We start from the raw sequence: 27,103 nt of genomic DNA on the forward strand, positions 1-27,103 counted from the left end.
GTGGCACATTCAGAAGAAATTGTTATTGGACCACAGTTAGGCTTGAGAAGAAACTCTATAAACTACCTAAATGAAAAAGCTAATTACAAGATTAAGTGAGTGAATTATTCCCATACTAAAAGTGTTGGTGGGATAGGTGTACTTAGGTGCAACAAGAGTAAGAAAAGACAATGGAGCTGTCAAAGAAGACTAGAAGCAAACCAGTTTCCTTAAAAAAAAAAAAAAAAAAAAAAAACAAAGAAGAACTGAAAGCAACTAAGAAGTCTAGAAGAAACTGATAAAAGACTAATGGCAACCCCCATTTTTAGACACAGTGTATCCTCGGGAGAAAGGATGGCAACCGTATGAAATCTTGACTGTCCACCTATTTAGACAATAACAGAAACCAGTATACTACAAAGCATCATACAATCTGCAGAGTCAGAAGGAGTCTTAAAAATCATCTTCAGTCTTTTCAACAAATGGTATGGAGACAACTAGATATCCACCTGCAAAAGAGTAAAGTTGGACCCCTACTTCACACTATTTTTAAAAATTAACTCAAAATTGATTAAAGACCTAAATGTGAGAAAACTATACAACTCTTAGAAGAAAACATAGACCTAAATCTTTGTGACCTTGGATTAGGTTTCTTAGACAGGACACCAAAACCACAAGCAAACAAAGAAAAAATAGGCAAACTGGACTTCATCAATTTAAAACTTTTGTGCTACAAAGGATACCATCAAAAAAAGTAAAGACAAAACACTGAATGGGAACAAATATTTGTAAAACACAGATCTGATAAGCTTCTAGTATCCGAAATATATAAATAACTCTTACCACTCAATAAGAAATAATCCAATCAAAAATGGTCAAAGGCTCTTAATAGACATTTCTCCAAAGAAGATATAGAAATGGCCAATAAGCACACGAAAAGATGTTCACCACCACTAGTCATCAAGGAAATGCAAATTAAACCCACAATTAGATTCACTACATTACACCCATTAAGATGCTATAATCAAAAAACAGATAATAGAGGCACCTGGGTGACTCAGTTGGTTAAGCGTCCAACTTTGGCTCAGGTCATGATCTCGCCATTCACAAGTCTGAGCCCCACACTGGGCTCTGTGCTGACAGCTCAGAGCCTGAAGCCTGCTTTGGATTCTGTGTGTGTGTCTCTCTCTCTGCCCCTCCCCTGCTCACACTCTGTCTCTCTCTCAAAAATAAACATTAAAAAAACCCAGATAATAAAGTGTTGGCAAGGATGTGAGGAAAACTGAACTCTCATACTCTGCTGATGCGACTGTACAATAGTGTAGTCACTTTGAAAAACAGCCTGACAGTTCTTCAGAAGGGTAAATAAAGTTTCCATATGACCCAGCAATCCTACTCTTAGATATCTACCCAAGAAGAGTATGTTCACACAATAACTTGTACAAAAATGTTCATAGCAGCCTTTTTCATACTTAGCAAAAAGTCCATCAACTTACAAATGGGTAAGTAAAATGTGGCATATCCATTAAATGGAATATTATTTGGCCATAAAAAGAATGAAGTACTGACACATGTTATAATACAGATGAACTTTGCAAACATTAAGTAAAACAAAAGAAAGCCAGTCATGTAAGACCATATATTACATGATTCCAATAATATGAAATGTCCAGAATAGGCAAATCTATGAAGACAAAAGTAGATTAGTGGTTGCCTAGGGCTGAAGGGTGAGGGGGGAAAGAGAGTGACTGCTAATGGGTATGAAGTTTTTTGTGTGTATGTGGGAGGGTGATATAAATGTTCTAAAATTGATTGCGGTGATAGTTTTATAACTCTGACTATATTAAAAACCACTGACTGTACACTTTAAACAGATAAATTGCCTGGTATGTGAATTATATCCCAATAAAGCTTTTTAAAAAGTCATCTGCTCTAACCACCTGTGTTCAATACCCTCCCCTTCCTTAAGTGGAGGCCCTGACTTTGCTGAATACCATTAAGCAGGAAACTCAGTATTGCCCCCAGGAAGTTCATGCCACCTCTGGACAGCTCTGTTAGAATGGTCTTCTTTATACTGAGTTAATGAGTAATGGGAATAAGAAGGAAATAAACCATAGGGTTTCAAAAAGCAACACTGAATGTGATATGGCAAAAAAGTAGGGAAACATGACTGATAGGGTTTGCAGACTGGAAAGTAGAGGAATACTTTTTTCAAAGGTAAGGAAGAGAAGGAATTGGGGAGCAATGGATATCTAGATAGGCTAGATAGTAAAAATAGGTTTTATATCTTGGAGAAATGCAAATACATATTTTGTATTTGGTGTAATACTTCACATATTACTAAACACTTAATGTACCACACACAGAGATTAAAATGATAAATAAAACAGCTCCTATCTCTAAAGAATTTACAGACAAGCAATATAGTTACAGCAAACAAGGCAACTATGCCTTAACTATCAAATCCAATAACTTTTCCCTGTCAGGTCTCACTCTAAGACTCTTCTGGTAAGGGGGCACCTGGGTGGCTCAGTGGGTTAAGCATCCAACTTCGGTTCAGATCTTGATCTCACCAGTTTGAGCCCCTCATGGGGCTCTCTGCTGTCAGCATGGAGCCCGCTTCAAATCCTGTCCCCCTTTCTGCCCCTCCCCTGCTTGCTTTCTGTCTCTCAAAGATAAACATGAAAAAAAAATACAAGAAAGTGATTATCACATACTACTCATTTAATAAGTGTGTGCTTAATCTGAATAAATTCTTATCAAACTTTCCTGCCTTAATTTCTGCCACATCACTCTCCTGAGCTCTTCTTTTCCTACTGACTAGTCTTTCAACCTATTCTTTCTCAGTCTCTTGCATAGGTTCTTCTTTAATCCTCCCTGGAGATTTTTGTTTCAACGTGTTCGTTCTTTATCCTTTTCCTTTGGCAAATTCATTCATTCTCACAGATCCATTATAATTTCCAAAATGTATAGCTCTAGTTCTGACCTTTCCTTCTCAAGTTCCTCTTATCTCTAAATCCCATTAGTATATATGTCCTTTTGTATGACTATCACGTCAAACCTAAAAATGAGACTCATTTTCACCTTCCAAAACCTGGTGTCTCCTCGTGTGTGTGTGTGTGGGTGTTTTAAAGAGAGTCATTCTCCCAGACCTTTTAGGCTTGAGACCTATAACCTCTGCTACCTGTGACCAAAGGTACTCTTGAGATGGCATGCTGGGGTCAGAATGCTCAATTTGGAAGAGATTTGTTTCTTTGTTTTTCCCATAAAATTAACTGTCCTCAACAGGGAACAACCTCATGTGTTAGATCTTGGTACCACATTTCTTGGAACTGAACCCGGGAAGTTTAAAAATTCAATGGCTATAAAACATTTGCAAATGTCTAGTTGAAATAATTTAAAAAAAATTTTTTTTAACGTTTGTGTATCTTTGAGACACAGAGAGAGACAGAGCATGAGCAGGGGAGGGTCAGAGAGAGAGGGAGACACAGAATCTGAAACAAGCTCCGGGCTCCGAGCTGTCAGCACAGCTCGTGCTGTGCTCGTGCACGAGCTCGTTCGAGGCTCGAACCCACGGACCGCGAGATCATGACCTGGGCTGAAGTCGGACGCTCAACCGACTGAGCCACCCAGGCGTCCCTGAAATAATTTTTTTAAAAAGAAATTTTTAAAGGGAAATATCCAAGTGTACACAAAAGTATAAACAATAATGTCTGAGCAATTGTATACCTGCCTACCACATAAATATAAGTGGAACACCTACGTACTGTGTCCCACCCGGAGATAGCCACAGCTCTGAATTCAGTGATTAGAATGTATGCTTTATACTTTACTACATGATTACATATCCATAAACTACACACAATATTGTTTTGAGTTTTAAAATTTTATGTTATGAATGGCAAGTACTGACAATTATATAGTAATATGAATATACTTAATGACACTGAACTGTACACCTACTGGTTAAAATGGGAAATTTTATGTTAATGTATATTTTACCACAATTTTTAAAAAACCTTTATACAATGGCATCATACTGTACTCATTCTTCTGCAACTTCCCTTGTTTGTCTTTTTTTCTGGGTGGGGATCAGTATTTTGGCCTAGAAATGTACCATGTTGATGTATGTAGCTCTAGTTCATTCACTCCATCTGCTATATAGCATCTCCTTGTAGGTCCATTATCACAATTTATTTACCTCCTCCCCAGCTGATGGATATTTAGGTTATTTTCTATTTTTCACTACGACAAGCATTCTACTTTATAGCTACATTACAAGGAGGATTTGTAGTTTTTAAATTTTTTTGCTTAAAAAAACAGCTGAAGAGATCAGGACATTAAAATTGCACTTTTAAATTTTTATTTTTTTTTTTTAATTTTCTTATGTTTGTTTATTTTTGAGAGAAAGAGAGACAGAGGCGTGAGCAGGGGAGGGGCAGAGAGAGGGAGACGCAGAATCCGAAGCAGGGTCCAGACTCTGAGCTGTCAGCACACAGCCCGATGCGGGGCTCGAACTCACAGACTGTGAGATCATGACCTGAGCTGAAGTTGGACACAACCAACTGAGCCAGTCAGGAGCCCCTAAAATTGCACTTTTTAAAACAGAAAACAGCTGTGTTCACTACCTCTCTATGCACTTAAGTAGTCTCTGAAATGGAATCTGCCTAAATTCAATTGTTTATTGAAAGCTTTCCCCATATTTAGGTTTATTTAATTATTAAAATTTCACTTAGCATATCATTTAAACTAGACTACAAACTTAATGGATTTTACAGGGTGAAGCTCTACTTTCCCTTGTTATTAACCATCCTTATTGCTAAAAAAAACTCTAGCACTGTTAACAAAAGAGCTTTCTGAAAGCAGAATTAAACCATCTGCAACATTTCATTCTTACGACAAATAAATCAATACAGAACTGGATGTGTTTATGTTTGATTACCGCAGTTTAAGAAAGATCTTAATAGGCCAATTCCTTAAGATACATAAGCTTCTCACTAAATACTGAGGAAATTCTAGAGGCCAAATTTAACTCAGCATTAAAGTGGAGGCTGGGACCACAGCTGACTATTCCCGATCAGTCTCCAAGGGCCCCTCATCTTGTTACATTCTTCCTCTACTTAACTCTGCTCTGACAGCTGCTTTGATGTTTTCTGCTAGTTTAATGAGATTTTTTATCTTCATCTTCTACCAACTTCCTCACCCCCAAATCATTGTACATACTACTAAAAGAGATACTTGTGTGTCTAAGCTGCTTATTAGCACAAGGCCTAGTCCATATACCCTACACATGTTAATTATTATAGTTTTGACATGAGTCATCTTCCCAAAGCACATTTTTTTTAATTTTTTTTAACATTTATTTATTTTTGAGACAGAGACAGAGCATGAATGGGGAAGGGGCAGAGAGAGAGGGAGACACAGAATCAGAAGCAGGTTCCAGGCTCTGAGCCATCAGCCCAGAGCCTGACGCGGGGCTCGAACTCACAGACCACGAGATCGTGACCTGAGCTGAAGTCGGACGCTCAACCGACTGAGCCACCCACGCGCCCCCCCAAAGCACATTTCTAACTGGTCTTGCCATTTCTCTCATGGGTCCCACCGAGGACAAGAGACTGTTACACAGGAGGCAGCCAAGTGAGTAAGCTCAATACTATCTTTTCACTCAGGGTTATTAGTTAAGATATTGGCTGTGCCTCCAACTATTTAAATGGAGGTTAAATGAACCTTTCTTGAGCTCATTTTCATCATCTGTAAAATGGATATAATTGGGGCTGCTACAAGGACTGTTCAGGGTTCTTACAAGGATTACAGATTAAATATCAGATACAAAGCATGTGGCATGCACAGTGGGTAGTTAAATTCTGGTTTTGGCTTCCCTACAAAACTGAATTTCTAAACAACTGAATTCCATAATCTAGTCCAAAAGTACCTCTTTACATTTCTTTCCCATTACATACTCCTGATTCAGCCTAACTAGACGTCTCACCATGCTTGGAGCCTGCCTTGTGATTTCTTACCACTAAGCCTTTGCTTTTTGCTGACTAGTGGTTTTGTTTTTCTAATTCCATGTGTTTAAATCCAGCTTATCCTTCAAGACCCAAGCCAAATACTGCCCTCACCACCAATGCTTTTTCTCTAGTTACTCCCATGCACTTAGAACATACTGCTTGAACCTCTCTAATTGTACTTATCACAACTGGCTGTATTCAAGAGTTATATTTAGGTCTTACAGCTGCTACTTGAATGGATTGAGAATCTTCCACTAAGAACCATTTCTACCCAATTTTATTCAGTGCTGACTGAAACCTATAAATCATATCAGAGAATAAGAAAATATGCCTCCGACATCCAGAAGCTGGAGTGCTACTATCAGCTAGGCCTTGGTGTTGGTATGAGCTGGCTTGGCACTCACAGTTAGGTCTTGGTGTTCTCAGGTTAAACGTCAGCAATTTGAGAATATCAACATTAGACAAGGCCATTCTGTGACCATCGTGGATCAAGACAAAAGAGTAAGACCACTTTGTAATCTGCCTGAACACAGACAACATCCATCCAAGCTAAAAAATATCAATAGCCCCCATTCCTGGATAATGAAGGACTGCTGCTTCTTCACCAATTACAGCTTTAGCCTTTCTCTGGTCTGCTCTCCCTTTAGATAAACTCTATTAAGCTATCCAGACACTGAATTTTCCCTACTTTCTGATGGCATCCAATGCAGAGCAAAGCCCCATATCCTTAAACCTTCTTCAAAATCACCTAACACACACCCCCATCTTATAATAAAGCTTTTCTTTTTAAAAAAAAAAAAAATTTTTTTTTAGTGTTTATTTATTTTTGAGAGAGAGTGAGCTCATGCGAGCAAGTGAGCATGGGTGGGGAGGGGCAGAGAGAGAGAAGGATACACAGAATCTAAAGCAGGATCCAGGTTCTGAGCTGTCAGCACAGAACCCAATGTGGAGCTCGAACCCACAAACCGTGAGATCATGACCTGAGCTGAAGTCGGATGCTTATCCGACTGAGCCATCCAGGCACCCCATATAATAAAGCTTTTCTACCACTCTTCCTGTGATGCCGCATGCTCCCCCATGGTATGCATTCTCCCGCACTTCAACAATAAATCCAACTTATTTAACTGCAGATATTATTCATTCGTGCTCTGTAGCTGAAGGACAAACTATGAACTTCTTGAAGAAAAGTCTAGTGTTTTCTTTATGCTCAGGTCCCCTAAAGGATAAGCTCTGGGTCTTGCATGCTGTACACTTAGTGGAATTGATCTGGATGACTTCTACTGTGCCTGCCAGTAACTTTACTGGAATTTCCAGACCGAGCACTATTACTCTCAGGGTTGAAAATAATTTTGTACTTCATTATCCTGACTGTTTTTTAGTTCTGAGACTAGAAAACGGAAATCAGGGTAACTAGTAAAGGTGCTCCACACCTACCACTGTTCTCCATACCCACTCCCCTAGAAGTTTCTGAACTTGAAAAAGTGCCCAATTTGCAGGCATTCACAGGCTCTCAAATTGTCTCCTCTCTTCTTGGGCGCTCCTTCAGAGAAGATTCTCAATGTTTCATTAGAAGAAAAGAAAAGGTAAGGGACCAAAATAATATGTTTGTCCTTAAACTTATATACCAAAAGATAAAGAGCTAATTTGAGAATTATGTATGTATATTATATATGTATATATACACATATGTACACACAAATATACATATATGTGATATATATATATACACACATAATAAAATATATGTGTATATATTTTCAATCTCAGCTCAAGACTCAGTGGGCAGCACTCAAGGAAAATATGGTGACAGAAGAGTCAAAGTTATTTCATAGGAACAGGGCTACTGGAAAGGGACTGGTAAGGAACCCTATTTATAAGTACTCAAAGTGAGTCATGACTGGAAAACATGGGCAGGCAGGGTCAGGAGGAGAGATGTCAGGACATTATCATGGGAACACCACAGGACCCAGCTATGGAAGTGGTGAGGACTCTCTTGAAACCGACTCTAGCGTAGAAGCAGCACACTGTCATCTTGGAGGACTTCAACTACTCTGGCACCTGTCTGAAGTCTCAGAAAGCTAACACTGGAATAGCTGACAAGTTCCTGACCTGGCATGCTGACATTTTCATGTTACACAGGTGCATAAGGTGAGAGTAGGGGAGCTGTACTTTGGCCAAAGAAGATACTGGATAGTGAAATGAAAAGAGAACTGTAGGAGAAAGGGACTGTGCCAACTCAGTATTCATGGCAGCAAAGTAGGGGTTCTGCAGCATGGGCTCTAGGAAGGCAGAATTAAGTTCTGAAAATAGAAACAGAATTCCATGGCTTGAGACAGACCCTTTCTAAGAGTAAAGTTCTTAAAATGCATTGCTGCTTGGGCATTTCAAGAATTCTCAAGCAGATAGGAAAGGCAGAGGCGGGGTGGGGGCGGGGGGGGGGAAGCAGATGTCCATGTAGCTCTTCTAAAACAACAGAGAAAAGATGAACAGAAAGACACAGAAGTGACTAAGTGGCAAGATATAAAGAGCCCCATGAGGCAGCCAAGGTCCAAAATAAATTAAGATTTGCCAAAAGGCTAGCTAAAGCAAAAGGGGTACTTTTAGACCAAAAAAAGGCAATTTACCTGATAAAATTTAATGCTGAGAAAGCAGATCTTCTGAAGTTCTATTTTGCTTCCACATTCTCTATGAAAGGGAACGAATTTTGGGTTACATGAAAGAAAATTAACAATCCTAAGGACAAAAATAAAGTCCCAGATGGGTGAGGAGGATAGGTCTATCCACCAGATAATTTCTACCAAGACTGGAAAACTTGCAAAAAAGTTCCTAAACTAAAATTTTAAGAAATTACGTTGATAAAAATGGCATTTTTAAAGATGGAGTAGATGTGTACTGTCCCAGTTTGCAAAAGGTGCATGGTGGATTTTTCAACTGTAGAGAAGTGAGCACGTTGTAACTGTTGGGCTAGATTTAGATTCTAAAAAGGATGCTTCTGGAGATTGTGAGGAAGATGGCAGAGGAGGAGGATCCTGAACTTACTTCATCCCATGGACACACTGAGATAACAGCTACACTGTGCAACTAACTCTGAAAATGACCCAAAGACTGACAGAATAGCACTTTCACATTTAATTGTAGAGAAGAGGGAGGCCACATCAAAAAGGGCCAGAGGAGCAGAGAGGAGACTGGGAAGCAAACCCAGATAAGACTAACCACAAATGAAAAGGACACAACCCATGGTGAAGCTAGAGGACCAAATCCCACATCAGGCACCCCAAGCACTGGGGACCTGCATTGGGAAGACGAGTCCCCAAAATATCTGGTGTTGAAAAATATCAGCATATCAGCAGGGCTTAAGAGAGCTTTTGAAATCAGCAGGGTTTAACTCCAGGTACTTTAAAAATCAGTGGGCTTAACTCCAGGAGAGCTGAGGGGAGGTAGGAAATGGGGTCCTCACCCTCAAAGGGACAGAATAACCTGGCTTTAGACACAGCATAGAAACCATAGAAACAACAGTTTGAAAAGCGCCTGAGGTGTATGTGAAGGAGATTTACTAACCTCAGAACATATACTGGAGGCGCAGGGATCTTCAGGAGACTTCAACATAAGTGCTAACATGTGCCATTTCTCTTCTCCTCTCCAAGCCTAGATAACAAGATGCTTGGAAAAACTAACACTAACACTCTCCACCTATTTTTCTAGTTCCATGTGCATGGCCCCACCTTCTTCTGCACAGCCTCAGCAGGCAATCCTCCAAAGCAGCTCCTGCCCCACCATACCCTGGCAAACAACCCCTGCAAGGACCAGCACCACTGCAAAGTGAATCCTGTGCTGGGGAGAAGGAAAGATAAACCCCCACACCAGTGCCCCCGCAGTTCCAGCAGCCAAGCCTTTTAACTAGGCAAAAATGGAGAAACCCCTGCCTTCTAGGGTGTCTGCAACTGCAACAGAGAGACACCAGGGGCAGACAGTGAGGCTGACTGCTCACCCTACCCACCCATGTTCCAAAGCATAAAGTGAACAGTACAAATTGGACAAAGTAGATGAACAGCAGTCATTTTTAAAAAAAAGCTTAGGGGTGCCTGGGTGACTCAGTTAAGCATCCAACTCTTGGTTTTGGCTCAGGTCATGATCTCATGGTTTGTGAGTTTGAGCCCCACACTGACAGTGCAGAGCCTGCTTGGGATTCTCTCTCTCCCTTTCCCTCTGCTGCCCCCTTGTTCACACTCTCTCTCTAAATAAACAAACAATAACAATAATAACAATAATGATAATAAAAGTTTAGGATTCTAATAAACCACAAGGTCAGCAAGTAAAATGCCAAAAATCTAAAGCAATCCTTAGGATGCATTAAGAGAAGTAGTAGGGAGCTTTTTAAAGGAGGGTGGGGGAGGCAACAGGTTGCTCTTCCATGAGCTAATGGGCTTCCATTTGCTATTACTTGCCTTCTAAGAGGGCACTGAGATGTTGAGATACCTAGAACTAGGTGACATGAGGAATGGATGATGGAGCCAGAGATGTCAACATAGGAAAAAAGACTGATGAAGGGGACATGATGCTAGCCTTCAAATTCCTGAACTATCTTTCCCTTTTAATCTACTTTTCCTCCATTCCTATTTTGGTAAAGGGCATCACCATCTGTCTAATCACCGAAGCCAATAAACTGAGACCAATCCAAGATGCCTCCTTCTCCCTCACCTTCCACTTCTACCTAAAAATGGCTCTTAAAAGAAACAACTGAAATTTCTGACAATGTTAAATAAATTACAATTATAAAGTAAAAAATAAAAGTAAAAACCAAAGAAATATAAAAAATACTAAAAATAAAAATAGCTTTTAAAATTGTTCTCCTCCCAGGGTGCCTGGGTGGCTCAGTCAGTTAAGCAGCTGACTCTTGATCTCAGTTCAAGTCTTGATCTCATGGTCCTGGGTTCAGGTCCCGCACTGGGCGTAAAGCCTACTTAAAAAAAAATTGTTCTCCTCCCTACCCAATGGTAACAGCCTCCCTGCTCTATTTCCTCTTTCCTCCAGTACCTCTATATCCCTTTGGGAATCACACTCAACTTCAGAGGGGTTAATCAGTATGTTCTTTCTTCCCAAAGCACTGCAAGTAACTTACTTCAGGCCATTAAGATGGGTGGATAGGTTAGCTGGAACTAATGGGACAGAACGAGGGTGGGGGGGGGGGATAAGAATGAGGTGGGAGTGAAGGAAGAGTTTAAAAGAAAAGACATCCTCTTTCTCTGGACAATGGAATTTGAGAGGTGATGTCTGGAACTGTTGCAACCATTGTTGCTACCCTATGAGAGCAGTCAGGACAGAGTTGACTTGAGAAGGAACTTGGAAGTGAAACGGGACACAGAAAATCAGGGCTGGAGACTTGATGAGAATGTCAATCTCTGGATCAAACAACACTGAAGGCCAGTTCTAACACAGAATCTCTTCATGTATACAACACAGTAAATCCCCTTTTTGTCTTCAGACAGTTCAAGCTGAATTTTCTGTCTTTTATCATGAATATTCTATCTGATGAACTCACCAACACTGACTTAATGATGCTCACACTGTCTCAACTGGACTTCCGCAACTATCTTCTCCCTAAAGAAATCCTCACAATGCAGCTCCTTTCCTGCTGCCAGGATGTGCTTTCCAAAACCAGACTGGATGTTTCTCTTCTACTTACAAACTTACAATGGCCTCTTCTACTTTTAGAATAAAATCCTAACTCCTTGAATATGGCAGAAAAAAATCTTCTCAGTGTGGCCCCTGCTAACATCTCTACTCTCATCTCTCATCAAAATGAAAAACTTTTCTTCTTAAAAAGACACCAGCAAGAAATCAAAGACAACCCAATGGGAGAAAATATCTTCAAATTATATATCTGATAACTGATTTTTATCTAAAGAACTCTTAACACTCCACAATAAAAAGTAACCCAATTTAAAAATGGGTATAAGATCTGAATAAGACATTTCTCCAAAGATGATATACAAAAAGCTAATAAACACACAAAAGGATGCTCAATGTCCTTAATCATTAGGGAAATGCAAATAAAACCACAGTGAGATATCACTTCACACCCATTAGGATGGCCATAATCAAAAAGACAGCAGGGCACCTGGGTGGCTCCATTGGTTAGGTGTCCGACTTCAGCTCAGGTCATGATCCCAGTTTGTGGGTTCAAGTCCTGCACTGGGCTCTCTGCTGTCAGCACAGAGTCTGCTTCAGATCCTCCACCTCCCTCTCTGCCTGTCCGCTGCTCACGCTCTAAAATAAAATAAACATTTAAAAAAAGGCAGACAGTAACAAGTGTTGGCAAGATATGGAGAAACTAGAATGCTTATACACTGCTGGAAAGAATGTTAGATGGTGCAAGTCTCTTTGGAAAATAGTTTAGCAGTTCCTCAAAAGGTTGAAAATAGAGTAATTATATGACCCAAATATTTCAGAGGAGAAGTTTAGATGGTGGAGAAGAAGTAGGGATACCAGGATGTCCCTTGTCCCTCAAACACAGCCATAAAGGGTCAGAACACTTGGAACATCCAGGAAATCAATCTGTGGAGTGACAGAAAAATCTCCCCAGGTGGAGTGAACAGTTTAGCAGGACAGAGGTGCATGTATGCAAACTGGGGGAGATTAAATAGTGTAGGCATGGAGGGGAGGGAATCGCTTCTGTGGAGAGACAAAAGGGAAAAAGAAAAGACAGGCTGTGGATTGCAGTTGTGTTAGAAGAGGAAAACCTCTCCAGACCACGGACTCAGGAACAAGAAACACAGTGAGTGCCAGTTTCTACTTTGCCAACAGCCTTAGGTGCTGAAGATCAGTTTTCAAAAGTGCGTGACTTTCTCTGGACTGGAGCCATCGATATGTGTGCGCACCTGGGGGACAGGGGCCAGCCCTGGGGCACTGTAGCAATCTCAAGGGCACACTGGGAGAGAACAGTCCCCTCCCTCCCTTGAGTATTGTGGGAAGAGGGTTTATTGCCCGTCCACCCCACCCCCCACCCCCCACACACAAGGCGCCAAAGGCCCTTTATCGGCAGGGCAGAGTGGTATTACACCAGAACAGAATCCATTCAGTGCAGAGCCCCTTAAGACATCCGGTTTTGAATCCCAGCTGAATGTCTAGGAGGCACAGGAGACTGAGGAGCAGGGCAAGGTGACTGCCTGTACTACTCTGTGTGGGCTGCCTGAACAGCATGGTTTGGGACCCTGGTTGGGGGAGGTGAAATTGAGTTGTTGCCATTTTCACCAACAAGGTGGGGCTTCAGGGAACAGGACAGCGGCCCCTAGTGGAGCCGGGACCCGCTTACACCAAATCCCACCCCTCTGTGCCAGCAACTGCTTACCTACTGGAGTGAGACTGAGCCAACCAGACGGCCTCACCTCCGGACCAGCACAGCCACCAGTCCAAGGCACTAACAGATACCTATCCTGCGGTCTTGTGTGTTAGTCTGTTGCTCTTCCCCCTCCCCATTTCTTTCCTTCTCTTTTCTTGTCCTTTCTACCCTCTTTTTTTTTTTTTCCTTTGCAAATCAGGCTCACAGTTTCTGATTTGACTTTTGGTCAATTTTTACTATATTTTTTTTTCTTTCTTTCTTTCTCTATTTTGTTTGCTTAATCAGGCATTACTCTATTCTTTTTACACCTTTTCTATATCTTCTTTATTTTCCTTTCTCTCTCTCTGGATTAAGCCTTATAGATTGTTTGATTCTCTGTTTGTTTGTTTTTGTTTTTTTTTTGCCCCTTTCATTTTTCTCTTTGTATGGGATCAGGTTCCCTGCCCTTTCCTTTTTTCTAGGGTTACTTCAATGAACAAATCAAAGCACACCTGGTGGAAGGTCCAAATAATCCACCACTACAAGGAAGAGCATTATAGAGGACTGACCAGTGGGATAGAGGACCCAACTATACAGAGAGCGTGCCATACGCTCCAAAAACACTTCCTGAAGGGCCAGGCCTTGGACAATGTGTGATCCCTTTTTAATATAATAATACTCACAGGTGCAGAACACATAACAAGCTATTAAAATACAGAGAAGACAGAATCCTATCCAAAAATGACAAAATGGAAGAATTCCCCTGAAAAGAAATTCCAGGAAGAAATGACAGCCAGAAAATTGCTCAAAACAAATATAAGCAATAAATCTGAACAAGAATTTAGAATAATAGTCTTAAGACTAATAGCTGGGCTTGAAAAAAAAGCATAGAAGACACCAGAGAATCTACTGCTGCAGACATCAAGGAAGAAAGTCATGATGAATCAAGAAATGTTGTAAATGAGTTACAAAATAAACTTGATGCAGTGACAGCAAGGATGGAAGAAGCAAAAGGAGAGAATAGATGAAAAGATAAAATTAAGGAAAATAATGAAGCTGAAAAAAAGAGGGAAAGGAAAGGATTAGACCACAAGGGGAGAATTTTAAAGACCTAAGTGATTCAATGAAACAAAATAGTACCCATTATCCTAAGAGTTCCAGAAGAAGAAGAGAGAAAGGGGCAGAAAGTTTATTTGAACAAATTATATCTGAGAACTTCCCTAACGCAGAGAAGGAAACAGACATCCAAGTCCAAGAGGCAAAATACAAAGATAAAGAGAGAATTCTGAAAGCAGCTTGGGATAAATGGACCTTAACCTACAAGGGTAGACACATAAGGGAAGTAGCAGACTTGTCCATTGAAACTTGGCAGGCTAGAAGGGAATGGCAGGAAATATTCAATGTGCTGAATAGGAAAAATATACAGCCAAAAATCCTTATCCAGCAAGGCTGTCATTCAGAATAGAAGGAGAGATAAAGGCTTTCCCAGACAAACAAAAACTAAAGGAGTTCATGACCACTAAACCAGTCTTGCAGGAGATCCTAAGGGGGGACTCTGTGAGCGGAAAGCAGCAAAGACTACAAAGGACCAGGAACATCAAAACAAGCACGAAACCTACAGATAACACAATGACACTAAATTCGTATCTTTCAATAATCGCTCTGAACATAAATGGACTAAATGCCCCAATCAAAAGACAAAGAGCTTAAGAATGGATACTCAATTTAGACCTGAGGACGCCTGCAGATTCAAAGTGAGGGGATGGAGAACCATCTATAATGTTACTGGACATCAAAAGAAAACAAGAGTAGCCATACTATATTTTTTCTAAGGTTTATGTTTTTGAGAGAGTGAGAGAGACAAAGCGTGAGTGGGGGAGGGGCAAAGAGAGGAGGAGACACAGAATCCAAAGCAGGCTCCAGGCTCTGGGCTATCAGCACAGAGCCCAACACAGGGCTCAAACTCATGAACTGTGAGATCATGACCCAAGTTGAAGTCAAATGCTTAACTGACTGAGCCACCCAGGTGCCCCAAACTAGATTTTAAAACAAAGACTGTAACAAGAGATGAAGAAGGGCATTATACCATAATTAGGGGGTCTATCCATCAAGAGGAGCCAACAATCGTAAATGTTTATGCCCCCAACATGAAACACCCAAATATAAATCAACTAATCACAAACATAAATACATATATAATACAGTGATTGCCACTTACAGCAATAGACCAATCATGTAGACAGAAAAATCAATAAGGAAATAACAGCTCTGAATGACACATTGGACCAGATAGACATAACAGATATATTCAGAACTTTTCAACCCAAAGCAGAATACACATTCTTCTCAAATGCACATTGAACATTCTCCAAAAGAGATCGCATACTAGGTCACAAAATAGCCCTCAACAAATATAAAAGGATTGAAATCATACCATGCATATTTTTTTTCATACCATGCATATTTTAATCATAACACTATGAATGAAACTTGAAATCAACCACAAGAAAAAGTTTGGAAATCCCCCAAATACATGGAGGTTAAAGAACATCCTACTAAAGAATGAATGGGTTAAGCAGGAAATTAAAGAAGAAATTAAAAAATATATGGAAGCAAATGAAATGAAAATATGACAGTCCAAATCCTTTGGGATGCAGCAAAGGCAGTCCAGAGACGAAACTATATTGCAATTCAGGCCTTTCTCAAGAAGCAAGAAAGGTCCCAAATACACCACCTAACCTCACACCTAAAGGAACTACAAAGGCAGCAGCAAAGAAAGCCCAAAGCCAGCAGAAGAGAATGAAGATTAGAGTAGAAATAAACAATATAGAATCCAAAAAAAAAAAAAAAAAAAAAAGGTAGCAAAGATCAATGAATCTAAGAGCCGGTTTTTTGAAAGAATAAACAAAACTGATAAACTCCTAGCCAGACTTCTCAAAAAGAAAAGAGAGATGACCCAAATATATAAAACCACAAAAGAAAGAGGAGAGATCACAACCAACACCACAGAAATACAAATAATTATTACAGAATACTATGAAAAATTATATACCAACAAACTGGACAATCTGGAAGAAGTGGATAAATTCCTAGACACTCACACACTACCAAAACTCAAATAGGAAGAAATAGAAAATTTGAATAGACCCATAACCAGCAAAGAAATTGAATCAGTTATCAAAAATCTCCAACAAATAAGAGTCCTGGGCCAGATGGCTTCCAAGGGGAATTCTACCAGACATTTAAAGCAGAGTTAATGCCTATCCTTCTCAAGCTGCTCCAAAAAACAGAAATGGAAGGAAAGCTTCCAGACTCCTATGAAGCCAGCATTACCTCAATTCCCAAACCAGACAGAGACCCGACTAAAAAGGAGAATTACAGGCCAATATCCCTAATGAACATGGATGCAAAAATCTCAACAAAATACTAGCAAATCGAATTCAACAGTGTATCAAACAATTATTCACCATGATCAAGTGGATTCATTCCTGGGCTGCAGGGCTGGTTCAATATTCACAAATCAATCAATGTGGTACATCACATTAATAGAAGAAAGGATAAGAACCATACGATCCTGTCAATAGATGCAGAAAAAGCATTTGACAAAATACAGCATCCTTTATTAATAAAAACCCTCAAGAAAGTCAGGATGGAAGGAACATATCTTAACATCATAAAAGCCATATATGAAAAGCCCACAGCTAATATCATCCCCATGAGGAAAAAAGTGAGAGCTTTCCCCCTGAGATCAGGAATAGGACAGCACCACTGTTGTTTAACACAGTGCTGTAAGTCCTAGCCTCAGCAATCAGATAATAAAATGAAATAAAAGGCATCCAAATTGGCAAAGAAGTCGTCAAAGTTTCACTCTTTGCAGATGACATGATACTCTACATGGAAAACCTGAAAGACTCCACCAAAAAACTGCTAGAGCTGATACATGAATTCAGCAAAGTCGCAGGATATAAAAATCAATGTACAGAAATTGGTTGCATTTCTATACAGCAACTACACCAATAATGAAGCAACTGAAAGAGATATCAAAGAATCAATCCCATTTATAATTGCACCAAGAACCATAAAATACCTAGGAAGAAACCTAACCAAAGAGGTAAAAAAAATCTGTATGCTGAAAGCTATAGAAAGCTTATGAAAGAAACTGAAGAAGGGGTGCCTGAGTGGCTTAGTCAGTTAAGTGTCCGATTTCAGCTCAGGTCCTGATCTCATGGTCCATGGGTTCGAACCCTGCATCAGGCTCTGTGTGGACAGCTCTGAGCCTGGATCCTGTTTTGGACTCTGTGTCCCCATCTCTCTCTGCCCCTTGCCCCCGCATCTCAAAAATAAACATTAAGGGGCGCCTGGGTGGCGCAGTCGGTTAAGCGTCCGGCTTCAGCCAGGTCACGATCTCGCGGTCCGTGAGTTCGAGCCCCGCGTCAGGCTCTGGGCTGATGGCTCGGAGCCTGGAGCCTGTTTCCGATTCTGTGTCTCCCTCTCTCTCTGCCCCTCCCCCGTTCATGCTCTGTCTCTCTCTGTCCCAAAAATAAATAAAAAACGTTGAAAAAAAAAAATTTAAAAAAAATAAAAAAAAAAAATAAACATTAAAAAAGTTTTTAATAAATTGAAGATGACACAAAGTAATGGAAAAACGTTCCATGATCATGGACTGGAAGAACAAATATTGTTAAAATGTTGATACTACCCAAAGCAATCTACACATTCAATGCAATCCCAATCAAAATAGCACCAGCGTTCTTCACAGAGCTAGAGCAAACAATCCTAAAATTTGTATGGAACCACAAAAGACCCCGAATAGCCAAAGTAATGCTGAAAAAGAAAACCAAAGCTGGAGGCATCACAATTCTGGACTTTCGCCTGTATTACAAAGCTGGAAGCATCAAGACAGTATGGTAATGGCACAAAAACAGGCACAGAGACCAATGGAATAGAGAACCCAGAAATAGAGAACCCAGAAACATATGGCCAACTAATCTTCAACAAAGCAGTAAAAAAGGCATTCTCTTTAGCAAATGGTGCTGGGAGAACTGGAGAGCAACATGCAGAAGAATGAAACTGGACCACTTTCTTACACTATACACAAAAATAAATTCAAAATGGATAAAAGACCTAAATGTGAGACAGGAAACTATCAAAATCCTACATGAGAAAACAGGCAGCAACCTCTTTGACTCTGGGTACAGCAACTTCTTACTTGACATATCTCTGAAGGCAAGAGAAATAAAAGCAAAAATGAACCACTGGGACCTCATCAAGATAAAAAGCTTCAACACAGCAAAGGAATCAACAAAACTAAAAGCCAACTGAAGGAATGGGAGAAGATATTTGCAAATGACATAGGACATTGGATAAAGCATTAGTATCCCAAATCTATAGAGAACTTACCAAACTCAACACCTGAAAAACAAATAATCCAGTGAAGAAATGGGCAAAAGACATGAATAGACACGTTTCCAAAGAAGACACCCAGATGGCCAACAGACCCATGAAAAGATGCTCAACATCACTCATCATCTGAGAAATACAAATCAAAACCACACTGAGATACGACCTCACACCTGTCAGAATGGCTAAAATTAACAACTCAAGAAACAGCAGATGCTGTGATGGTGTGGAGGAAAGGGAATCCTCTTGCACTGTTGGTGGGAATGCAAACTGGTGCAGCCACTCTGGAAAACAGTGTGGAGGTTCCTCAAAAAATTAAAAATGGAATTACCCTATGACCCAACAACAGCACTACTAGGAATCTATCTAAAGGATACAGGAGTGCTGATTCGAAGGGACACGTGCACCCCAATATTTGTAGAAGCGCTATCAACATAGCAAAATTATGGAAACAGCCCAAATGTTCATTGACTGATAAATGGAGAAAAAAAAGATGTGGTATATACATACAATGGAATACTACTCAGCAATTAAAAAGAATGAATCTTGCCATTTGCAGCAACATGGATAGAACTGGAGGGCATTATGCTAAGTGAAATAAGTCAGTTAGAGAATGACAGATCACATGATTTCATTCACAGGTGAAATCTGAGAAACTTAACAGATGACCAGAGGGTAAGGGAAGGAAAAACAAGATTAAAAACAGAGTGAGGCAATCCATAAGAGAGACTCTTAAACACAGAGAACAAACTGAGGGTTGATGGGGTTGGGGAAAATGGGTGATAGGCACTGAGGAAGGCACTTGTTCGAATCAGCACTGGGTGTTGTATGTAAGTGATGAATCACGGGAATCTACTCCTGAAGCCAAGACTACAAGACTACCCTGTACGTTAGCTAACTTGACCAAAGGGGGAAAAAAAATCCACTTTTAGTTCTAGCCACACTAAAATGTTCATATTTCCCAAATATATACACCCAAGAAAAATGAAAACATGTCTACATCAAAGTTTATATTCAAATGTTAAAAGCAGCATTACGTATATAATAAAAAAAATACATAAATAACCTAAATGTCCATCAATGGATGAATGGATAAACAAAATGTAGCATATCCACAAAATGGACTACTATTCGGTCATAAAGTCATGAAGTACTGTTACATGCTACAACAGGGATGAACCTTGAAAACATTATGCTAAGCAAAAGAAGCCAATCACAAAAGATCACATATTGTATGATTCCATTTATATGAAATTTCCAGAACAGGAAAATTTATACATACAGAAAGTTGCCTAGGGCTGAAGGCAGAGTGGGGTGTGTTGGAGGGTGATGGATAGAGTATGATGGAGATGGGGGGGAATGACAAAGTAAATGTTCTAACACTGATTGTGGTAATGGCTGTACAACTCGGAATAGAACAAAAATCACTGAACTGTACACTTGAAGTGGACGAACTGTATGTGAACTTTATCTTAAGAAAGCCGTTAGGAAAAAAGAACATCTCCTGCTCCCAATAAAACTGATCATTCTAATCATGAGTTCCCACTGGTTCCTGCAAGGTGTTTGAGTATATGCAACTGATACTGTTCTTCACTTATTTATTGTCCATTTACCTCTACTAAACTGTGCATTCCTCAGGCAGATAATTGGCTCATTTTTCTTAGAATCCACAGTTATCTGTACACTGTGTACACACTAAGTGAAAGAGCACATCATAAATATTTACTAAAAGATGGTCTAAACAGCGGTCATGTGGAAAAGGGACTGTACTTGTTTCACATACTCCAATGGGCAGAAATGAAAGTTACAATGGCGGGTTTTAAGAATTTTCAAAAATCAGGGTTGTCTTTCTCTAAAACAAAGGTTTCTTGGTTCTGTGAATTCTCCGAATTGACATGCAAATTGTGAATGTATGTGTAAATAGTATGTGAATTTTTCTAGGGAGAAACTCTAACTTTCATCAGATTCTCAAAGGGGTATGTAACCCCAAAATGGGTAGGAATTGCTATTTTTTTTTCTTTTTAAAAAATTTTAGGGGTGCCTAGTTGGCTCAGTCAGTTGAGCATCCGACTTAGGCTCAGGTCATGATCTCATGGTTTGTGGGTTCAAACCCTGCGTCAGGCTCTATGTTTACAGCTCAGATTCGAGATGCTTTGGATTCTGCTTCAGATTCTGTGTCCCCTTCTCTTTCTCAAAAATAAACATTAACAAGATTTTAATTAAAAAAATTTAATCCCAGTAAACATAGTGTTATATTAGTTTCAGGTGTGCAATTTAATGATTCAACAATTCCATGTATTACTCAATGCTCATCAAAAGTGTAGTCTTGGGGTGTCTGGGTGGTTCAGTTGGTGGAGTGTCTGACTCTTGGTTTTGGTTCAGGGGATGATCTCACAGTTCATGGGATCAAGCCCTGCGTCAGCCTCCACGCTGGCAACACAGAGCCTGCTTGGGATTCTAACTCACTCCCTCTCTCTCTCTCTCTCTCTCTCTGCCTCTCCCCCACTTGTGTGCACATGCACCCACACTCTCTAAATAAATAAATAAGCATTTAAAAAAAAAGTGTAGTCTTTAATGCCCTTCATCTATTTCACCCATCCCCCAACCTACCTCCCCTCTGGTAACCATCTGTTTGTTCTCTATAGTAAGAGTCTGTTTTGTGGTTTGTCTTTTTTTCCTTTTTATTTAATTTTTATTTTGGCTTTTTATATTTTAGTTAGTTAATACACAGTGCAATATTGGATTGAGAAGTAGAATTCAGTGATTCATTACTTAGATACAACATCCAGTGCTTATCATGACAAAGAATTACTCACCATAATCAAGTGGGATTTATTCCTGGGCTGCAGGGCTGGTTCAATATTAGCAAATCAATCAACATGATACACATTAATAAAAGGATAAGAACCATATGATCTTGTCAATAGATGCAGAAAAAGCATTTGAAAAAAACATACCATGAATTCTTTTTTTTTTTTTTTTTTTTAATATTTATTTTTGAGAGAGTGAGAAAGAGCATGAGCAAGGGAGGGGCAGAGAGAGAGGAGACACAGAATCTGAAGCAGGCTCCAGGCTCTGCACTGTCAGCACAGAGCCCAATTCTGGGCTTGAACTCATGAACCATGAGACCATGACCTGAGCCGAACTCAGACGCTTAACCAACTGAGCCACCCAAGTGCCCCATGAATTCTTTAATGTTTAATTTTGAGAGCAAGTGCACATGCAGAGAGGAGGGGCAGAGAGACTGGGGGACAGAGGATCCTAAGCCAGCTCCACACTGACAGCAGAAAGCTTGAGCATCCATTCTTGATAAAAACCCTCAACAAAGTAGGGATAGATACAACATACCTCAATATCATAAAGACCATATACCAAAGACCCACAGCTAATATCCTTAAAGGGGAAAAACTGAGAGCCACTCTCCTACTATCAGGAACAAGACAAGGATACCCATTCTCACCATTACCATTTAATATAGTACTGAATGTCTTAGCCTCAGCAAACAGACAACAAAAAGAAATAAAGGACATACAAATTGGCAAGGAAGAAGTCAAACTTTCACTCTGCAGACAATGTGATACTCTATGTAGAAAACACAAGACTCCACCAAAAAATTGCTAGAATACATGAATTCAGCAAAGTCATAGGATATAACATCAACTGTACAGAAATCTGTTGCATTTCTATACACCAGTAATGAAGCAGCAGAAAAAGAAATCAAGGAATCAATCCCATTTACAACTGTGCCAAAAACAAGAAGATAGTTAGGAATAAACCTAACTAAAGACGGAGGAAAAAAAAAAAAAATCTGTACTCTGGAAGCTATAGAAAACTTGCGAAAGATACTGAAGAGGACACAAAGAAATGGAAAAACATTCCATACTCATGGATTGGAAGAACACTGTTAAAATGTCTATACTACCCAAAGCAATCTACACATTTAATGCAATCCCTATCAAAATACCTGTACCACCAGCATTCTTCACAGAGCTAGATCAAACAATCCTAAAATTTGTATGGAAGCACAGAAGACCCTGAATAGCCACAGCAATTCTAAAAAAAAAAAAAAAAAACTAGAAGTATCATGATTCCAGATTTCAAGCTATATTATAAAGCTGTAGTCATCAAGACAGTATGGTTCTGGCAGAAAAACAGACATATAGATCAATGGAACAGAATGAAAACCCAGAAATGGACCCACAACCATATGGTCAACTCATCTTCAACAAAGCAGTCTCTTCAGCAAACAGTGTTGGGAAAACTGGACAGCGACATGCAGAAGACACACTGGACCACTTTCTTACACTATACACAAAAATAAACTCAAAATGGACGAAAGACCTAAACTTAAGACAGGAAACCATCAAAATCCTAGAGGAGAACAAAACCAGCAACCTGTGATCTCGGTCAGAGCAAATTCTTACTAGACACATCACTGAAGGCAAGGAAAACAAAAGCAAACATGAACGACTGGGACTTCATCAAGATTAAAGATTCTGGGGGTACCTGGGTGGCTCAGCCAGTTGAGCATCTGACTTTGGCTCAGGTCATGATCTCACGGTTCATGAGTTCAGGTCCTACATGGGGCTCACTGCTGCCAGCGCAGAGCCCTCTTCAGATCCTCTGTTCCCCTCTCTCTCTGCCCCTCCCCCGCTCATGCTCTCTCAAAAATAAACATTTAAAAATCCACAAAGATGAAAAGCTTCTGCACAGCAAAGGAAACAATCAACAAAACTAAAAGGCAGCCTACAGAATGGGAGAAAATATTTGCAAACAGCACATCTGGTAAAAGATTAGTATCCAAAATCCATAACTTCTCAAACTCAACACCCAAAAAACAAACAAAATGGACCCAGTTAAGAAATGGCAACACACATGAATAGACACTCTTCCAAAGAGGACATCCAGCTGGCTAACAGACACATAAAAAGATGCTCAACAACACCCATCATCAGGGAAATACAAATCAAAATCATAGTGACATATCACTTCACACCTGTCAGAATGGCTAAGATTAACACAAAAAACAACAAGTATTGGTGAGGATGTGGAGAAAGGGGAACCCTCTTGCACTGCTACTGGGAATGCAAACTGGTGCAGCCACTCTGGAGGACAGTATGGAGGTTCTTCAAGAAACTAAAAATAGAACTACCCTATGACCCGGCAATTTTACTACTAGGTATTTACCCCAAGGATACAAAAATACAGATTCAGAGGGGTACATGCACTCCAATGTTAATAGCAGCATTATCAACAATAGGAATGCCTATTTTTATTTTTTTAATGTCTATTTATGTTGAGAGAGAGCAGGTGTGCTCACACAAGCATGCAGAGAAGGGGCAAAGAGAGGAGAGAGAGAATCCCACACAAGCTCAATGCTGTCAGCACAAATCCCAACACAGGGCTCGAACCCACAAACTAGGAGACCATGACCTGAGCCAAAAATCAAGCGTCAGACACTTAAGGGACTGAGCCAATCAGGCACCCTGAAATCACTATTTTAAAAATGTTACATACCGGTATGAGGATTTTAATTAATTTTTTTTTTTTGAAGTCTAGTTGACATACAATGTTACTATGCCATACACCTGAAACTAATGTAATTCTACAACTCTATACATTATTATGCTCACAAGTGCAGCTATCATCTATACTGTACAGCCCTGTGACACCATTGGCTATAACACCTGTGCTGTACTTTCATCCTGTGACTTATTAATTTCAAAACTGGAGGCCTGTACCTCCCACTCCTCTTTGTCTGTTTTGCCCATTCCCTCCCCCACCCCTCCCATTTGGGGATCATCAGTTTGTTCTCTAGGTTTACAGGTCTGTTTCTGTTTGCTCATTTAATGTTTTAGATTCCATTTCACATATAATTGAAATTATATGGTATTTGTCTTCCTGGCTTATTTCACTTAGCATAATACCCTCTAGGTCCATAAAAGGGCAGAGGTTTTAGTTAGCAAAATTTCAGTTACTGACATAGATCATTCAAGGTAAGTTTTTGCCTAGATTATACTCTTTTAGTAACTAATGCAAAAAGAGAATTCACAATATTAGTAGCTTCATGAACTTAACTTATTCACGTTATTTGACTGCCATTTTAGCTAAATGCTAAATGAAGTAGTTAGTGGTAGACAAGACAAAGTCCCCGCCTTCATGAAGCTTACATACTCGAAAGTAGAAACAGAAAAAAAGTGAGTAAACAAGAACATTTCATACCATATAGTAATTCCTTCAAAAAGGAAAATAAAACAACATGAAGGACTAGGAAGTGATTCGGGTGGAGTTGTCTTAGCTAGGGAGAGTCTCTCTGAGGAGATTACATTTGAGCTGAAACTTGAGTAAGGAGAAGGAAGGTGAGGTAAGAACATTCCAGGGAATAAGGAGAACAGAAAGTGTTCTCATCTCTAAGATGACAACATTGAATATCAGCTCTTGAGTTCTCAAGGGAAAGAGCCACATTTAATCTCTCCACAACATGTATAAGAGGATCTCCCACTCACATTCAATGGAACTTATTCAAGATAATTCAGCATAATGGAATTCAATTCAGTGAAATATCATTTTAGAAGAATCTTTACTGCTCAAGATCATCATGAATTAATCTTCAAGGCAGACAAGACAGGACCATTAGACAAAGTGAGTAAAACCTTTAGGATTTTGTAACAAGGTAGAAAGAAGAAAAAATAATGTGATAATTTTTTGGAAGTCTCTTCCAGGTAGATAGTCTTACAAGCATAAAGTTTATCAAGCAAATTCTATCAAGAGAATTCTGGGTTCAACCTGTCCTCCACCCCTAGAAGTTAGTGCTTTGCATCTATAGTATTTCTAATTTATGATGTGCAACAGAGTGGAACGATATAGTCAGTGTGCACAAATAACAGGGAAGTGGATCTCAGTTCAAAAGGAGCTGTCCAATCACCAAGGGCTGAATATTAGTGCAAGTGTCTGGAGACTATAAAACCATCCTCAAGGGTATTACAGAGATTATTTAGGGGAGGAAGTTCCTAGTAGAACTTCAAGACCTCCAGAGAACTGTTCTAGTCCCTTCTCTCAACCTGGACATCCATCCCTTTACACGCATTATGGAAAAGCCCCTGAAAGCAACCAACACGGTGGGTTTGTAAACACCACAAAGATCATACCAATAACAAAGGATTACCAAACAATTTAAGTAAGGGGAAAGTAGTAATTTGCTCATCTCAGTAACTGAAATTTGAGTTAAAAATTTCAAATTATACTTGAAAAGCCACAAAAACAGGCTCAAGCGGGGCGGTGAAAGTACACAACGACTTAAGGCTAACCACACCGATATCAATTGACTTTATGTAAAAGCACGACAGAAAGCACACGGAAACCCCCGAGAGGGGAATCCAAGTGGAAGCCCTCCTGACTCAAAGCACCTGAGCAGATGGCGACAGCTGGGTTAAGCCAGTGAGGGCAAGGGGGAAAGCTTCGAACGGGTGTGCGACGGGCCACCGAGAGGGTGCCCAGGCGCGCGCGAACGCCAGCACTCCCGGCCCTTCCTGCGTCAGGAGGTCGAAGGGACCAGACAGCTGGAGGAGTCGTCCGCTGACGCCAAGGGACCCGCAGGGGCTTGGCACCTCCCAAACGCCGCCAGGTCCGCCCTCTCTAGCCCTTTCGAGGAGACCTGGAGCACCCCTCAGTGCAGCAGTGCTCTTCGCAGACTGAGGGGAAGCTAGCCCGTTTGCTCACCTTCCGGCGCCGGCGGCGGCTCCTGCCGCTTTCCGCGGGACAGGAAGGCCTTGGGCAGCAGCAGCGACACAGCCAGGACGAGCCCCGAGGCCAGGGCCACCCTCTGCACGGTGGAGTACGCCATGGCCGCCGCCCTCGCCACAGGTGCCGACACCAGCCGGAACCGGAACCGCAGCGCCGGCGGCCTCCTCCGACCGAACCGGGGCTGCGCGGACGGCGACGCGCGAGGGACAAGTGCGCCAGGCGCCCGCACCGCGGTCGCGGCCTCCGTACTCGCACCCGCGGCCTCCCGTCTTTGCCAACTGGAAACTCCTCCCTCTCCACGTCCCACGCCCAGGGGCGCGTCCTCCGGACCCGGGGCATTGGCGGTCCCGGCCTTCTACGCATCCCGCTCACTGCGTGGCTGCGTCCGTGCGTCTGTCCGTCGGTTCGTCCCCTTACCGCAGGCAGCTCCCGTTGCTCACAGCTGTTCTCTGTCTGCAGCCAAAGGAGCGAATGCTGAAACGCACGCCTAATGATCCCCCTCCACAGCGTAAAACCTTTCAAGAACGCCTCTTTATCCTTGGTACAGCCATCCGACTTGTTTCTATGCCCTGAAAGCTCTGAATGATTTGGTCTTAACAGTGCTGCATCCAAACTAGATCATTTGCTCTTTCCGCAGCATATTCCTTGCTTT

The 27,103-nt window shown here is 40.7% G+C and overlaps 1 protein-coding gene across 4 annotated transcripts in view; it reads right to left on the reverse strand.

The window, feature by feature from the left end:
* Positions 1-26,573, reverse strand: part of RIC3 (RIC3 acetylcholine receptor chaperone) — a 66,559-nt gene extending 39,986 nt beyond the window's left edge. For all 4 annotated transcript variants that reach the window (XM_042906172.1, XM_042906173.1, XM_042906171.1 and 1 more), the window contains exon 1: positions 26,428-26,573. In XM_042906172.1, coding sequence (XP_042762106.1) covers positions 26,428-26,551 — 124 coding nt within the window. In that variant the 5' untranslated portion in view covers positions 26,552-26,573. The remainder of the gene's footprint in view (positions 1-26,427) is intronic.
* Between the last annotated feature and the right edge of the window lie 530 nt (positions 26,574-27,103).

The sequence above is a fragment of the Panthera leo genome, chromosome D1 (genome assembly GCF_018350215.1).
Source record: "Panthera leo isolate Ple1 chromosome D1, P.leo_Ple1_pat1.1, whole genome shotgun sequence".
Taxonomy (NCBI): Eukaryota; Metazoa; Chordata; class Mammalia; order Carnivora; family Felidae; genus Panthera; species Panthera leo.